At 41.4% G+C, this 17,243-nt stretch overlaps 1 protein-coding gene across 2 annotated transcripts in view; it reads left to right on the top strand.

Moving 5' to 3' along the window:
• samd12 (sterile alpha motif domain containing 12) overlaps window positions 1-16,294 on the top strand; it is a 145,904-nt gene extending 129,610 nt beyond the window's left edge. Inside the window, exon 5 of one of the 2 annotated variants that reach the window (XM_042505969.2) lies at window positions 9,903-16,294. In XM_042505969.2, coding sequence (XP_042361903.2) covers window positions 9,903-9,934 — 32 coding nt within the window. In that variant the 3' untranslated portion in view covers window positions 9,935-16,294. Of the gene's footprint in view, window positions 1-8,096; window positions 8,168-9,902 lie in introns of those variants that run through there. The other variant, XM_088090161.1, reaches the window with a different exon arrangement.
• The last annotated feature ends 949 nt before the right edge of the window (window positions 16,295-17,243 follow it).

Genomic DNA, 17,243 nt, shown 5'->3' with positions numbered 1-17,243 from the left:
TTCTCGCTTTATCCGTTTCCCGTTCCCCTCTTCGTTTTTCTCTTTCTTTTCTCCCCTGCCTTTCATATGGTAAAAGCCTCCTTTCTGTGTCGGAGTATTTTGCTTATCACTGAGCCCTCTGTGGGGACTCCACCGAGTTCTATTGTAATAAACAATAACAGACTTTTGAACAAGACAGGGAGGGGAAACATGTAAGTGGCACGCAAAGAAGCAGCAGTCAGAGGATATTAGGCCACAGTGGGTCATTCTGCAACTTTCAAACAAATCTTTCTTAGTGGATGTTATAATGTTATGGATTTTTTTTCATACTCGGGCCCCTTTGGGAGAATGTTGTCGGGCCGAGGGAAAGTTTCTCTAAGAAGTCATAGTTCCTTGTGCTGTTTTGGTATGGGAGTGGAGAACCTCCTCTGCTGCTGTTTAATAGCACATAATGGGATGTCGTTAATCACCGGCGCTGGCTGAGGTTTCACAAGGTTAATGACGACGTAGCCGAGCTCTCGATTGTGTCCCATTCCTCAGGTATTTATCAGTGTCAGCAGCAACCTGAGAGCTGGGGGCAGTTCATAGTTCTGATACTCGCCGTGTGCACACGTCTTTAGCTCGCTGTCTCTCGTCTCTCTTACCTCAGTCCCCCTCTCCCTTTCTCGCTCCTCTCCTCTATGTGTAATACACCTGAGAAACCAAAAATAAACCAGACCTTAAAAGCGTAGCTTAGGGGAAGGCAATATGGATGAAATCTTCCATCATGATATAGGTTGTGTTGTATTGTATATCTAGGGCTGCAACTAAAGATTATTTTTTTACTAATCAGCTGATTACATTCTTAATATATTATCCATTGGTCTATGAAAAACCTGAAAATTGCAAAAAATGTCCATCGTTTTCAGTGTTGTGCATGACCGCTTTAAAATAGCACATTCATGAACACTGAACTGATCCGTTTGTAACTAATAAACGTGAGTGTTCACTCACAACTGTACACGACATTTGCACGCTTTGGCTACATCCACATTACTCTGTTTTCAATTTAAGACACATCAATATTGCTACATTTCAGCCTGACATCCTCACTAATCCGGCGTTTTATCAGCCCTAAAACGGAGGAGTTTGGAACACTGCTGTCCCTGTTTTGTTTTAAAAACTCAGGCGCTGCATTTTACAGTGGATGAACAGAAACATGCTGGAAATGCTGAAGCGACCATCCCTGTTTGCTTTCTGATTGGGCGTTATAAGCCATGACGTGTCCTTCTCTGTTCACGCCCGCGTCATGCGACCATTTTCTGGTAGAAAACATGATTCATTAGCCTTTATGTATTGATGAGCCTCGACTACCCAATTAGATGTGGTGAGGTTAGATGTGATTAGATGTGATCTCAATCATCTAACCTCTCAGCAAGAAAGCAAATAAACATAATTATCAAAATGTTGAGCTATTCTTTCCATTTTTAGATGTCAGTTATTGCTATTCGCTTGGCGGAAACACTTTTAAGAGCTAAAATATGACAGGTAGTGTAAAAGCTATTCCTTGTAATGTATCATGGTGAAATATGCTGACCTCAGTCATGTTTTAAAGCCAGCAACCTCTTAAGACGTTGCTAAAGCCTTGGGCTAATGGCACCAGTAATGTCAGCACAGTAAAACTGGGGTATTGGCTTTTCCTGTTTCACACCATGAATCATCTAAAAGCAAATCTACACGCACAGCCACGCTTTCACCCACGTAGACGTGCGTACAAATATAGCTACATGCAGACATCAGCATACATGCTCCGAAGTAAATGAGGGGCTTGTTTTTACTGTTCCACTTTTTGCTCCTTTGCATCGCCATCTTCAAGCCCTGAAGGCCATGACAGCTCTGTGTCAGGAGAGATATCCTGCATGATAGAGCAGCGCAGTAAAGAAATGGTACTGAGCTCAGTTTGACAGTCCCCTGCTGAGCAACTAAAGGAAGCTGAAGCATGGAGGCAAGGGTCTGTGTGTGTGTGTGCGTGAGTGTGTGTGTGTCAGTGTATGTGTTGGCAGGTGGCACTGGAAGAGGCACAGTAGCAAACAAATCCAACTTGACGCACAACTAGAATACCAAAATACAAGCACTTTGAGAACCAGCATTCCTCTGTCTCTTGCTCTGCATAAAATAGACTTATTTACTTAACCTCACTGGGTTACACTGATGAGGAGCGCTGCTTTAAAGAGATAGATGGAGAGAGGGAGAGGGGGAAAACTTGTTGTTTATGTTGTTGAAATCAGGGCAGGAAAAGAAGCAGGCGTGCTCGCTCCAAGTCGCAGAATAAGATGACCTATTTTGAACACACGCTGGGAGACGAGGCTCTCTAAACCTTATCTGAACACCACAGAGGCTCAGAACTCCACATTAATAAATATATATTGGCATGCATGCACCCGTGTATGTTTACATGTTTCAGCGGACCTTCCTAGGTTTTCTGAACTTTAACTTAGATTAATTATCTAAGCTTGTGGCAGATATAATGTGACTGGATTCAATGACCCCTCAGTTTCAACAAGTGTACCTTCTGCTGGACGCCTTTGACTCAGACGGACAATAGACTTTACATAAATCTATGTATGAATAAATGACAAGCATCCTATCCATAGCTGCAAAGAGTCAACCTCGTGGCTTTCTTCAATTTGCTGTCTTGGTTAGTTATTATAGTCCAAACCACAGCCTTACTGTGCTCCTAAAGAAAACTAACTAAACCACACTAGAACATGTGATAACTGGCCAGGCTTTTATGCAAGTTAACCTCCAGCAACCAGGAAGATCATTTACCAGTGAGATTGTGTGCTATAGGTCACTGGTGTCATGTATGTCATAAACTGTAGTTGTGTTGTAATTTTTGCCTTTATTGCTGTTTCTAATGTTGCTGTTTATGCTAAATACTCCTCAGATTGGCTGCCATTGAGTCTCTCAATCCAGCCCAGTATCCCTATGAAGTCTGTGAGCCAGATCCCCGAAATCTGGCTGTTATGCCTGTTTGCATGGACTGTTTCTCATAGTGATGTTTTAAAGGTACATGTTGGTAAATCCATGATAACATTGCAGCACTGGTAGCTTTCTATGTGCTATCACTCCTTTTTCAATCGCTCTCATTCATCTGTTATTTTTAATAAAACAGGCTGAGAAAGCATGTAGCTTTTTCCTTTTAACATTTCTTTCTGCAATTTCTATTGGAAACAAAAATTTGGGGTGTTTTTTTTATTATTATTTTTTTAATGTTATTTTAAAAAATCATCAAAATGACACTTAGTATCATAGCCAGAAACTGTAAAATACTGAAATTGTGTTTAAAGAGAGTTTAAATCTCATATGTTTGAACGCCAGGCAAGTGAGGCAAGAAAGAAAAATATTTTGGATCCATGAAAAGTCATGGTAAAGTTTTGAAATTTTGTCCGTAGCATGTGTACTTCCAAAAACATCCCTCAAATCAATGTTTTAAAAAACTGTGGTTGTGCCGTGCAGACACAATAAAAAGGGAGGCTCTTACAACTATGAGAATTGTGAGAATGTGGTCCAAAAACATCGGTAGTAAAAAAGAAGATTTTTAAGGACATAAGGTACCATAAAAACTAGCATTCTTGTTGCGTGTTCTTGTCTCAATTAACACAACTAAGACTCAGATATATTAAATATGTCAAGTGGAATCAATCATTAGGTTACATTTATTTTCTAGAGTTTTCTCTTGTGAAAGCTTTTACTTCTTCAGGCCTTTGAAAATCCTTCAAATGAAACAATCTGAGAAGGAAAAATCAATCTTTCTTTGAACTGTTCACAACTCAGCTCACTGAGGTCGTAACCTGTGATGAGTGGTCTTGTGCTACATCTTAAAGGGTCACAAGCCAAAAAGTTTGGGAACTGGGAGCTGCTCTAAAGACGGACAGTTGCCCGAGTTGGTTTTTGCTCTGATCATCTGTTTTGAACATTTTTGACTTGGTGGTGGTGATTAATGGCAGTGAGGCTTGTCAGATTTTTTCAGTGTGTGAACTTTGCTTCTGGCATCTCGAGCTGACAGACTCCGTTCTTAACAGAGTATCACTTCCCACAAAAACGACGACTTGCTACCTCACAAACAAGAAGGATTATTGTGCAGCCACATCCCAGTCTGAGAACTAATCAGGATCTGGATGTCTTGACCGTTCTCTGTTTTCATCTTCCACTGTTTCCCCAAAGCGTTTGTTCCTTTAATTCATGAAGGTTTCCAGTTCAAGCTAGATTTCTTTATTATCAACAAATCCTAAGAAAATACCAAAACCAATAACATGTTCGCCCATCTCACAATACTTTACCACCTCATTACCTTGTGTTTTGCACAAACCTTTATTTTCTTCGTGCAGTGTCCGTTCAAACACGTCTGTTCACAATGGGCCGTCCCTGAAAAAATCACTCAAGTGGTGGCAACTCCCGGTCACAAACGCTGGTGAAATACACTTAAAGTGTGTTCACACTGAATGCAATGCAAGCAATTCATACAGCGAGAATACATAAAAAGCCAATGCAAAGACGCAAATAGATGCAAACTCACAGCGGGTAACCAGATGGACATGACCGATGGATGTGATATTCACGTCTTTGTGTCCATCCACACTCAGGGCAGGGAGCTTCCTTGTTTACATCCAGCTATCAGTTGTGCAATACTGCAAACCAAGTTAGCTGTTAGCTAAGGCCAGGCAGTTAGCTACAAACCTGCAACGGCTAGCACTGCTGCTTAGGACGTATTTTTACTAGTTGCAAAATGCTTTTAAAAAAACTCCACCTTTCATATAAGAACGAGTAGCATGACACAACAATTCGTATCATCTTTGGTGTGAGCACAGTAGCTATTAGTGGAGGTAATTTTTGCCAAGTAGGCGTATTAGATGTTTGCTCCAGCCACCACAATAAAGTAGAGCATTCAGTTAGCGGAGGTTTTGCCAGCGTTAATGTCATTAATGTTTTATTTTAGTAACTTACACAATGCACATACATGAAGATAAACTCCACTCAGTCTGCACTATTCTGAAGGCCCGCCACCACTGCGTCACAGAGCGCTGTTCGCTTGTTCATTTAAAACGTGTTAATGTTGAATGTGTTGCATGTCTAAACTCTTCTTTTGTTAAAGGAAGTTTTGATGCAGTTTTGTTGTTAAAAGCAGATCCCTTATGACTTCAATTCATCAAATATTTTCACTGGATTCTTCATTCACTGTGGAGAAAAACAAACTTAACACGGGCTGAGTAACTGATATACAAATGATAATTTGGTGGATGGAGTATTCCTTTACCGCTTCCAGCAACCTGTCAGAGATACAGTGGCAGGTAAAGCCTACAGAACAGTTCAAAGCTGGATCGACAGAATCAGTGCAAATATGTCTTCGTCCGCGTTTTCGCTCCGAGATGTGGCGCACAGCAGAGAGGTGGCAGATGCGGCTGCACACTGAGGTGTGCTCTGATTAAACAAGCAAGACAGGTCTGATTACAAATGCATGGAAAGAGAGAAGGGGGAGAAAGAGAGATGAAGAAAGGAGTGAAGCATGGCAGGAGAGATTTTGATGATCCACACTACCTGTCTCTGAAAAGCTGCTCATCTGTTAATACTGGCAATTCACATTCATCATTTGTACCGGTGGCACAGGAGACTGAGCCACCACAGGCTCCGGGAGCACTATTTGTGTGTGTGTGTGTGTGTGTGTGTGTGTGTGTGTGTGTGTGTGTGTGTGTGTGTGTGTGTGTGTGTGTACAATGTGCGTGCAAGCACTCATGTGTGAACGTATGGGTATGAGACGGAATCTGTGTGTGAATTACACTGCGGAAGAAGTACATTAATAATAGATCAACTCTCCCTTTGTTTGGGACGTAAATGTGATGAGCGGGGCTTGTAATTGGTTAGTTTAATAACTGGAGACAAACCGAGTGTTCTCTGCCTTTCATTCACACACACACGTGCAATTACACACCACAGAAACATGCCGAAATTGTAATTCTCTGTCAGACACGGGAACACACACACACTCCACACTCATGTCAGAGAGGCATTCACATGCCGGACTGTTTAATTTAGGTTTGGCAGATTATAGTAATTATGTTAAAGATTTTCCAGAATAATTTGCCCTTTTCTGTCCTTGAAGACTGAAACAGCGCTGTCTGAAGGATGATGGCTCTCCTTTTTTTTTTTTACACTGCTTTTTAACTGCTTAACCAGATTGGAAAATAGGTTCGCATAAAGGTTGTGAAAGGATTTTATTGTTTTGCACGGTTTTATGGCAACAATAATCGCTTTGATCATCCCAAAATGTTTTCCTGTCGAGGTAACCACAGCCATAACAGCAAACTGTCCTTTATATTAAGGTGCAGAGCATATGTATTATGTGTCTTTGTGTGTGTGTGTGTGTGTGTGTGTGTGTGTGTGTGTGTGTGTGTGTGTGTGTGTGTGTGTGAGAGGTTGCAGCCAAGAGAAGCGTTGTGATGTTGACATAAATTGGAAATACAGAGTATGTCATTGAACTGTACCTCTAGGCCTGCTCCATTCAGCATTACCTCAGACAGATGTGTGTATGTGTGTGTGTGTGTGTGTGTGTGTGTGTGTGTAAGTGTGTGTGTGCGCGATGTAGAGAGTGAATGTAAACTACCCATGAAATTAAGATTCAGAGCAGAGTTTTCTGTGTTTTTTTGCATGACGCTGTAAATGCAGCCCTCTGTGTGTGACAATGCAAACTATCCTTGAAATTAAGATGTAGACCAGGAGACATTCCTCTGTATGAATGTGTTTGTGTGTGTGTGTGTGTGTGTGTGTGAGGAAGCAGATAGCTAAGCTCTGAGTATTCTCACCACTCTCCGGAGACAGAGGGGAGGGGGATTTGAAGAATCTTTCGAACATGCTGACAGCTTGTCAAGGCCCTCCTACGACTGTAATGAATTTCAGCCTTTTGTGGTGTGTGGTCCCGCTGCACTGATAAGCCCTGGCACTAATACAGTTAACAAGGAGTGAGAGAGTGTGTATGCATGTGTGTGTGTGTGTGTGTGTGTGTGTGTGTGTGTGTGTGTGTGTGGGGGAGGGTTGGGCTGACATGGTGTTTACATGCTTTTGAGCAGAAATAGCTCGATGAATTGTTGTTTGTCAATAATGATAATGACTATTACGTGGTTGAATTTGCATGACTGTTCTGGTGTGTGTGTGTGTGTGTGTCTGTGCAATAATAGCCAAGGTGCTGTACTTTCGTCCTATTTTGAGGTACTTGTAGCATTCCCATTGATGCTACTTTGTACTTGTAGATGTGTAGATGTTTTTTACTTTGCTACATTACAAGTTTCATTTAGATTTGTTGAAGCTGTATGGTTGGTATGGAGGTACTTATCCATAGTCAGTGTATTACATACAGTAGATGTTCGTTGACACGCCTCCAGTTTAGAGAAGCAGCCTGAAGCTGTCTGACATTGGGGCAAAGCGATGTACTGCTGTAGGCGGGGGCAGCAACAATATGTTTTCCAGCCCTCTAAAATAAAAAGCGTTGCATTACGATATACGATTAATTGTCCCTGCGGGGACATTTATTTTGGACATTCTGCACCCATGAATGTCTTCAAAGTCATAGTAAAACAAACTAAAACAGCAGTGTGATTTGCTACACAAGCAGTACCAGATCACACTTATTAATTGCACATCATTCAAGACAATATCAGCTGTCATGAGATTGTTTTAACTGCTTTACCTTTCCGACCGGAAAATGAAGCAGTTATATCGCTCTGTTCAAAGCCAGACTCCACTGAGAAAAACATGCAGTTATTGTGTGACTTTGGCATTTAAAATGTTTAGCACAATAGCACAAACAAACTAAGTGATCAAAGCAGCGGTAGACCAGCAGCTCCAGTGGTCAGTGGGGTAAAATTTCTGTTTTTTGGTCAGTGTAGTCTGGTGGCTTTGACAAGAGCAGAGTTGGGAAAGTGAGGCTGTTAACTGCTTCCCCATCAGAGCCGGCTGTCTGATGGAAAGTTAAAGCAGTGCATAAACTCTCAGTAGAGCATACACTTTAACTGATATTGATTTTCTTTGGGTGGTACTTTTGTTTTAGGTGGCTAATATGCATCTTGTTTCTGACTTCTCCACAGCAGCACATGTTTCGTGTCTGACTCCAGGCTGCTTCTCCAAACTGGGGTCACGCTGACTGACATCTGCTGTTTGTAGTAAAGTGCCCCAGGGACGATGTTTCTCTGTAGGTTGACGCTTCACTCATCAAAAATCTTATTGGATTCTTCTGTTGGATTTAGGATTATTGTTGAAAATAAGATCTGTGAAAAACAAATGTTTCAGCAAGGTTCAGCAAGGTAATCCTCACAAATGAACACCACTTTTATGATTTTTTTAAGCCAAACTGAAAGCGGCAGAAGTAAAAGCTAATTTCAGACTATAAACACACGACATCACAGCCTGTAAAACTGTTTTCGATGTGATGACGTTCTGTAGTCTCATTTAACTACTTGTTAGCAATTACCTTATAAAGGCATAAACGCTTTAGAGTTCACAGTGGGGTTTTTACTGTCGTACTTTATGTCGTACAACAAAACAGGAAAGTCACTTAAGCTTATATTAACCGCAGACCTTATTTCTGGCATATTACCAAAAACCAGGAGTGCTGAAATGAGTACCTCATACAACCCCACTTTAAAAGCAAATCTGAACTATCCCTTTTATCCAACAGGTATACAAGGTAACGTAAGACGGTCAGGGACGTCATCTTTGGTTTTGAGAAACAATGATCTATATTTTTCACCACTTTATGATATTTTTACACTCAAAACTATTTGATCAATTAAGAAAATATTGAACATATCAATCAACAATGAAAATTCTTCTTGGTTGCAGCCCTATAATGGAGAATTGGTACTTTTACTTAAGCAAAGAATCTAAATATCACCACTTAAAAAGTGTGTCCTCCAACTTTTTCTTAAACTTTGATTGCTAAAGTTTCAAAAAAGTTGACGTGAATTCTCAGCTTTTGTGTTGGCTCTCTGGCCTCAGTTTCACCTCCCGCAGTTGAAAAGAATTATATATATAAAATCACAAATAAGTTTTCTTGCACCAAGCTCTGAATCCACACACACACACACACACACATGCACACAAACACACACACACAAGCTGTTGTCAGAGTTGGGGCTGGCATGTATCTTTGTGCCTTGTCATCACATGCTCCGACTGAGCTCTAAATGTCACTTGTCTCTCTCCGCTTCATCTGCCTGACTCATCCTCCTTGTCTTCACTCTGCATTTGAAATGCTTCTGTGTGTGTGTGTGTGTGTGTGTGTGTGTGTGTGTGTGAGTGAGAGAGAGAGAGACACTGACATGTGCTGGTGTGTATGCGTTTGATGGACACACCGCTGCTCTCCACCTCCCTTTGTACGGCGGCTGCAAGCACAATGATGCTCCCTGCATTGATTTTCTCGTGCCATTTTATAATTATGTCTCCTCTCTTTTTATTCGTCCTCCCCTCCATCTCTCTCGCTCTCTCTCTCTCTTTCTCTCTTTTATCCTGTCTCTCTTATCTCTCTCCTCTCTCTTCTATTTTTCTAATTCCATCCCCCTGATCCATTTTTATGCCTCACTGTGCCCATGCTTGTTATCTTGGCCCTTTCTCTTTCTTTTCCTGTTTGATCTCAACTTCTTAATTTCCTCTCATCTACGTCACTCCGCGCGGTTCGGTTTTACAACCCCCGCCCTCCCTGCTCTTCCTGTGATGGTCGTCATTGTTTCTTTTTTTGCTTGTCTGTTTTCGTCTTATTTTTCTCTTTCTTGCCATTTCTGATTTTTCTCAATCTCTTCTTTCTAACAGGAGCTCTTTTTTGTGCCGTTTCACACCCCCAACCCACTTTTCTGTTATTTTCTCTCATTAATTTTTTGTTTTCTTTTCTTCTGCAGCCTCTCTGGAGTGCACTCCGTCTTCACCATAGCCCGACGGAGGAGGACGATCCAGTCACAAAAGGACGCAGACGCCCATCGCCTTGCCAACATCCACCCCAATTATGTGATCCCCAGACTTCTTCGTGGAACAATCTCAGCTCTCCGTCTCGCACCTTTGGTCTCCGTCCTCGTCGGATCTGGAAAAAACTCATGCCTCCTTCCCAGCCACTCCTGAGAAGCTCCCACGAGTTCTGACTTGCTGTTTTCTCACAGTCCAAACAATTTTCTCAAAGCTTCCTGGAATCTGACCCACAGTTTCCATTACAGGCGTCACATCTCCAGTTGCTCCTGACCTTTGCAGCCAAACCTCCACCAGACCTCTCACGCTACAACTCCTCCACTCCTCTCAGAATCACTTCACTCCCTCTCCCTCAAGATCCACGCTGACAGCCAAGCCCTTCCAACAATTAATCTTCCCAGAATTCAACACTTGCTTTGGCTGGGTTTCCCAAAAGCATTTAAACAGAAAAATAAGCTTTGCACCATTGCATTTCATTTGTGTGTGCCGATTTGCTTTTAAGGAAAAACCTACCTTACCGTCATAGAAAAGAGTGACACTTATAATCCTCTTCATCATTCAGACTCAAACAGAGTCTGTTGGTCTGTTTGTGGCATGTTAGCTCCTCCATCATAGCATCTAAATGTAAATTATCTCCCATGAGTACTTTTATGGTGCACATCTGAGCCTGGCTCTGCCATACTAAGGACTTTCAGCCCAGTTACCAGAATAAACGCTGGCAAACGTTTTAGTTTTCTGTAAACCACGAATATATGACATTTGTACATGTCGTATGTAGCCAGTATTATGAAATTTTACTTTTCTGTACATTAGGTGTAGACACAAAAATCACTTAGTTAGGGCGAGCAAAACTTCGGCTTAAAATACCCTTTTCTGTTACAACAAACATGGCTAGATGTGTCCGGAACTGTCATTAAAAACCACGGTTTTGTCACTACAAACACATGGACAATCCCTAAATTGTCGTTAAAAAGCATGTTTTGTCGCTAAAAATATGCATGATGTCCCCATCTGTTGTTTATTTTTTAAAAAATGGCTGGACATGTCTCAAATTGGCATTAAAAAACACCCACATTTATTACTTCAGCACTGCTGGACATGTCCCACACTGTCATTAAAAAATACCCGTATTTGTTGCTCAAATACAATTGGACATGTTCCAAAAACATGCAGTTTTGTTGCTACAAAAATGGCTTGATACTTCCCTATCTGTTGTTTTATGCTCAAACACGGCTGGACATGTCCTGGACTTTTCTTATAAGCCATATAATTTTGTTGCTTCAAGATGTCTGGACATGTCCCGAAATGTTGTCAAAAAACACCCAATTTTGTCGCTCAAACATGACTTGACATGTCCTGGGCGGTTGTTATAAGCCACATGATTTTGTGGCTACAAACATGCCTGGACATTTCCAAAAATTGCCCTTAAAAAAATAATCAGTTTGTCACGGTTGCAAATGTCCCAACATCTTGCTAAAAATACCCTTTTTTGTCAGTAAAAAGACAACTGGACATGTCCTGAGCTAACATTAAAAACACTTTAGATGATCTCGAACAATTTTCTGCTGCTCTCTGCTGTTTGGCAGGCGTCTCGCTAAGGTGTCACACCAACCACCACCACCCCCTCCTCCTCCTCCTGATGAGAAAATCAGCTCATAAACACGTAATCTGAATGTCATACATAAGAAAATGTACAAATGTAACATATCTGTGTTTTGCAAAAACACACAATACCAACATTTTATTCTGGCGGCGGGCTGAAACTTTCAGTGGTTGCAAGATATAACTGTCCACAAGACCACTGCTACACACCTCTCGTTCCTTTTTCTTCCATTTTATCTCCTCACAGGCTATTCCCACGGCCGCAACGGGGTGACACATTTTATACCACCATTTGTGTGTTTTTTGGGCTCTCATTCTGTGCATAGATGCTGTAAATGGTGTTCAACAACGCCTGGTGAAGTATCCATATTTCTCCTTCACTTTTTGCCCTCTCCATATTGTGGATCACTCTCTCGGGGTAGACGGTAAGCCTGAGAGAACTTTTCTGTGCAAACAACCCACAGTTAGCAGAGGAATAAACACTGAACCTGGCATCACATTAGGTACAGTTAAGTTGGCTCCCACCGAAATGAACGACATTGTTGTGAAAAGCAATCTGAAGGAGATGAAGCAGAACCTGGAGGGAAAAAAGGGATGAACTGCGAGAAGGAAATTCCCTCGGTGTCCCTAAAAGCACTGTGCTAGTAGGTAAACCGGGGAAAAAAAGGGAGTGGCTGTAAGAAAAAAAAAGGAACAGGCACAGCAAAAGGGCTTCTTGAACCAAGAGATGCTTCGACTCTAAACTTTTTACTGCTAATGAGGAGAGAAAAAGAAGAAAAGACATCACAGATAACAAAAGAAGAGGCTTTTTCATTTCCTCCCCTTCTGTATCGCCGACTCTTTTATTGCTTTGTCTGCTTTCCATCTCGCAGCTTGAAACTATTTTTAGATGAGATGTATTGAAAATAGTGTAGAAAGGAGACGTGCTGTGCGCAAAGCTCATCATGGAAATGTCGTCTGTCAGTCTATTAGGAAGAGACACTGTATTCTATTTATCCCTGTTGAGAAACTCAAAATCTCTGCTGTCAATGTGAATAATGGCCACTCACTGTTGATATTATAGGTATTTTAACCGCACTTAAAAGCACATGTGTCTGTCACCAAACAAAACAGCTGTACTCGGATCATCTTCGCTGTCTATGAGTGTAAATACATTGTGAAACCCCGTAGCTGTTATAATGACCTCTCAGTATCCGATGCAGGTTTCAGTCGAGTGATATTTATCAAAAAGCTTGCATCCGCACCGGTGTAGCATGAGCTGTTGTCATGGCAACAACATCTTTCCCTTCCTGGATGGGAGCTGTCAATCAGAGGTGCATAAAATAGCTGCTGCAGTTTGAGCAAGGGGTGGGGGGGGGGGGGTCAGCGTCGGCCCCCGAGAGCCATGGCGTTTTAATGGGATTCCATTTGTACACGGGCCCCTCTGTGTCCACCCATTCATTGTTTGGATAGCAGCAGTAGCCTAATGCGGCAAAGACCCGTGAGCAGATTGAATAGTATCGATCAGTTCTTCAGGACATACAGTCGGTCCTCCTGGACTACAAAAGCCTCAAGGAGCGTGTGTGTGTGTGTGTGCGTGTGTGTGTGTGTGTGTGCTGACAGTCACATAGGAATGGAGTTGTTCGGGCTAAAACACAAGTGGCTATTTCATGGTCGGGTGGACATGTCGTGTCCGTGTCTGTCAAGGCCACAGGAGGAAGCGGAGGGCTGAAACTTCCGTTGAGTTTGGAGTTTCTCCACTGTCAGTGTGTGAACTGGGAGGAATGGTTTGCAGTTGTAAAAGAAGGGTGAGTATGAGATCTGGCTTAACGTATGCAAACGACTCTGCAGGAGTTCACTCCACTTTAATACAACTATTTTCATCGATACAATGAATTTAACTTGATGAAAATGTTCAAAAATTCTATGTGACCTCTCATTGGCATTAAAGGATCCGTTTTGGGAAATATACTTATTATGTAGGATGAGAAGTGTGACAAAACACTCGTTTCTGTGTCCTATGAAGATACCACCAGCCGCCCATTCATTTAACTTAGCATAAAGACTGGAAACAGGAGGAAATGGCCCGCTTTACTCTGTCCAAATGCAGCAAAGCCGCCTGCCGTTGTGACTTTTGCAGTTCCGTTTTTTCGTAGGATGTGCTTTTGTTTGGCTCTTATATTTCTGACAATAACCACGTAAAAGTTCAAATTTAAATCTCATAATTTGCAGATTTTAAACTTTGGTTGGAATGAACATTTGGTTGATAATTTTTTAATGTTTCTTGATCATGACATGAGAATTTCATGTTGTGCAGACATTAAGATCATGACGGTTGGAAGACATTGGGTTTTGTTCTCTGTACCTTATGACTAAATATTCTACGTCAAGATGATGTTAACGTTAGACGTTTGGAAATTGTTAGATTTTGGTTGCTTAGCAACACAACTTAAAAAACATCGAAATATCACTGTCATCGGTCATCAGTACACTACCTCAAATTGACGATGGCATTAAATGTTTTCCCGATATTAAAAAATAAACTTCGAAAAATGTTGGAGGCCATCTGGAAAACCGTCAGATGACAGGATGAATAACAGACTTAATTTTTGATCATTAAATGTAAAGCTGCGAAGGATACAGCTGTGCATCCTTGCTCACTTCTCCTCCGGTACACCTACATTCTCCCCAAGATTCATTTTAGGAATTGAGACATGTTTAAGATGACGCACTGAGAACGGTTTGCGGTCTCAGGCAGAAGGACGGAGGAAACAAGAAGGTACAAAACCGAAAAATGTGAAAAGCCCTCCATCCAAAAGCAACAAAATCCAACAACCAGCAGCTCTAAAGCTTTTAGTCTGTACATAAACTGAAGTAGTCATGGTTACCACAGTCATAGAAATTAAGTTAGTCAATTAATTAAGTCACTGAATTTCCCAGGGAAAGTCATGGAATTGGTAAAATCCTCAAAAGTTTTGGAAAAGTCAATTTTGTTGTGTATGATGAAATTAATTATTGCAGTACTTCCATGGATTAACTCCATGTAACATAACAGCAAATTTATTTTCTGTGGCTGTCGACATAATGTTTCCCTAAAATGCATTGATGTGTGACAACGTTTTGTTTTACCATGACGAATGTTTCTTTATTTTCTCCCGTGTAAGCCAGCTAGGTATTCTGTTTAAATAGAGTTTGACTGTTTGAATAAGAGAAAATTAATATTTTTACAGCAGAATTTAACACGTAGGATCATGAAAACTACAGCTTCCATACCTTTGCTACAGCCAACTACTACTTTTAAACTGAATTGCATGTCTGAGATGGAGCAATGTTTGTTATACATTGTGAACACTCATGGAAATTTTATCTTGGGTCCTTGAAAGGTTTTGAAATTTGGTCCATGAATATACGTGAAATACCTATATGTATCATGGATACCTTAGACCGAGCCAGGCAAGTAGTTCCCCTGTTTCCAGCCTTACTGGTAAGCTAAGCAAACCGGCTGCTCACTGTAGCTTCATTATAGCAGACAGACATGAGATTGGAATTATGTAATTATTATTATTATTATTATTGGAATAATTATCTTCTTGTCTAAGTTATGGCAAGAAAAAAGTCAAACTTTCTCCATGTTAAACTCTATGTTTAGCTCAGATATGTTTAAGAAACATTCAGATGTGTGCACAACAGCCTGACAAAATCAAGGTCCATGCATCCCCAAAAATCTGGTGGAAAAAGAACACAAGGCTGAATCCTTGTGATCTTACAATATATCAACCACTTGCATTGTATTTCATCATATTTTTGATTGTGGCCCTGTAGAGAAAGTACTGTGTCTGTGTTCTAACTCAATTGCGATCCTGCACTTCAGAGTGGCTGTTAAGCATTATTGAAAATGCTTGTGTCAAAATGTATTCTCTCAGAGCTTCTTTGAAAATAATTTTTGCAAATTTCATGCAGACAGTATAAACCTTGGGTCAAAACCTGAATTTGCTTGCAGTACACTACATAACAAATGTAGCAGTGTGTTTTAGTGATCCAGGCTGCAGCGCTGTATTAACGCTGGGTGTATGCGGTAAAATATCGATTCTTTATTGTTACTCTCCAGAGTGTGTGCTCGCTCCCGACACGCAGTGGAGAAAAGTGAGCAAATAGATTTTCCTCCAGAGGCATGAGGAGAACTTTCCACTGTGTTTCTGGCTCTGATTTCCAGGTATAACCAGCTCGAGATCTGGCAACTTTGCCAAGGTGTCGCCGAGGACTTGCCTGGACTGGCTCAGTCTCCCAGTACCTGTAAGAGGCTTGGCACGCACTCATAGACGCTGATACACAGTGCACTGTTACACAAGGGAACGCCAGACTAAACCTCACACAATGTTTATTGCACAAGAACTTTTCACACATGCTGGCACGCACGCAAAACGCACACAAACCCAGACACACTCACACACACACACACACATTTATACACGCATATCTCTTGACAAATTAGCAGTCACGGGTTTCACTTTAGTTATGTGTAGAAGCAAACATGTAAGGACACCTCAAATACAATCTAAACAGATTTTTTTTTTCTCTGCCGTGTTGACAGCATGTTTCGATTCAGTTCCCAGTGTTTTTGTAACCAACCGGCATGCAGACTGAGTCTACTCCCCGATCTATCTACATACTGTATAAGGTGCCTAATGATGGATATTAATAATGATATTGATATCATGATGAGTATATATAATAAACAGATTAATCTTCATGTTTAATGTGTGTTTTTCTTGGCCAACAACAACACTGTATCTGCTCTCACTGTGCAGGCCTGTGTGAGTGTGTGTACATCTACTCACATGCAGCAGATGTAGACTTGAGTTTGCAAAAACGATTACCTGACAGATGTGACAGATGTTGGAGAGGTGTGATGTTGCAGTTTCAGCAGCCGCCATCGAGCCTCTGGAGCCTGCAGGACACGCCGTAGGCCACAATCGAGAATGACTGTGAGTATGCAAAGTGAGCGCAGTCATTTACAAAGCTGAAGCGTCATTGTTTTTTTTTCCACTTTATCAGGCAGCATTGGTAGGCAAAGCAGCTGAATGTGCACACTCATGTCAGTAACCATCTTTTACCCGCTTATAGACAATACCAGTCCCTGACTGGCTGAGGGATTTGTGTTATCTGACTATCTTTACCTCAGCCTTGTCATTCATTTTTGTGTTTGGATTTTATTTGTTTATGTTCTGCATCATATCTTTGGTTGTATTTTTAATGGCTCCTGCGAGGTAAATAGCTGAGTGATACTGCAGTAAAGAACCATTTAGAGATGGGAAAAAGTTTCCCTTTATTTCACTGAGTAGTAATGAAGAGAAAAAGAGAGTGAGAGGTATGACCAGCAAACAAAAGTCCCAGGGCCATAATCAAACTTGGGCTGTTGCAAGTTGCTCTTTTTAGGCTCAAATGGCAACAAACAGCTTAGTTTAGTAAGAGGGAGACAGATTTTCCTTTAGGCAAAATGTAACGGTGGAGTAGAGTGCATGTAGAAAGCATTACACCGGTGTAGACTGGATGCCGAACGGCTGCAAAGTGCGCCGATTATCCATTGAGCGCCGGCTACTTGCTTTATGCGCCTGTGTTGCACAATCAGACCATTCACATTGAACGCACGACGGCCCTGACCTCTGCGGCGGACTCACAATCTGTAGCCATAGTGATGG

Source organism: Plectropomus leopardus, chromosome 17 (assembly GCF_026936395.1).
Source record: "Plectropomus leopardus strain MGB_pleo_1.0 chromosome 17, ASM2693639v1, whole genome shotgun sequence".
In the NCBI taxonomy this organism is placed as follows: Eukaryota; Metazoa; Chordata; class Actinopteri; order Perciformes; family Serranidae; genus Plectropomus; species Plectropomus leopardus.
Note: the sequence above shows the minus strand (reverse complement) of the source record. Positions and strands in the feature narration are given on the sequence as shown.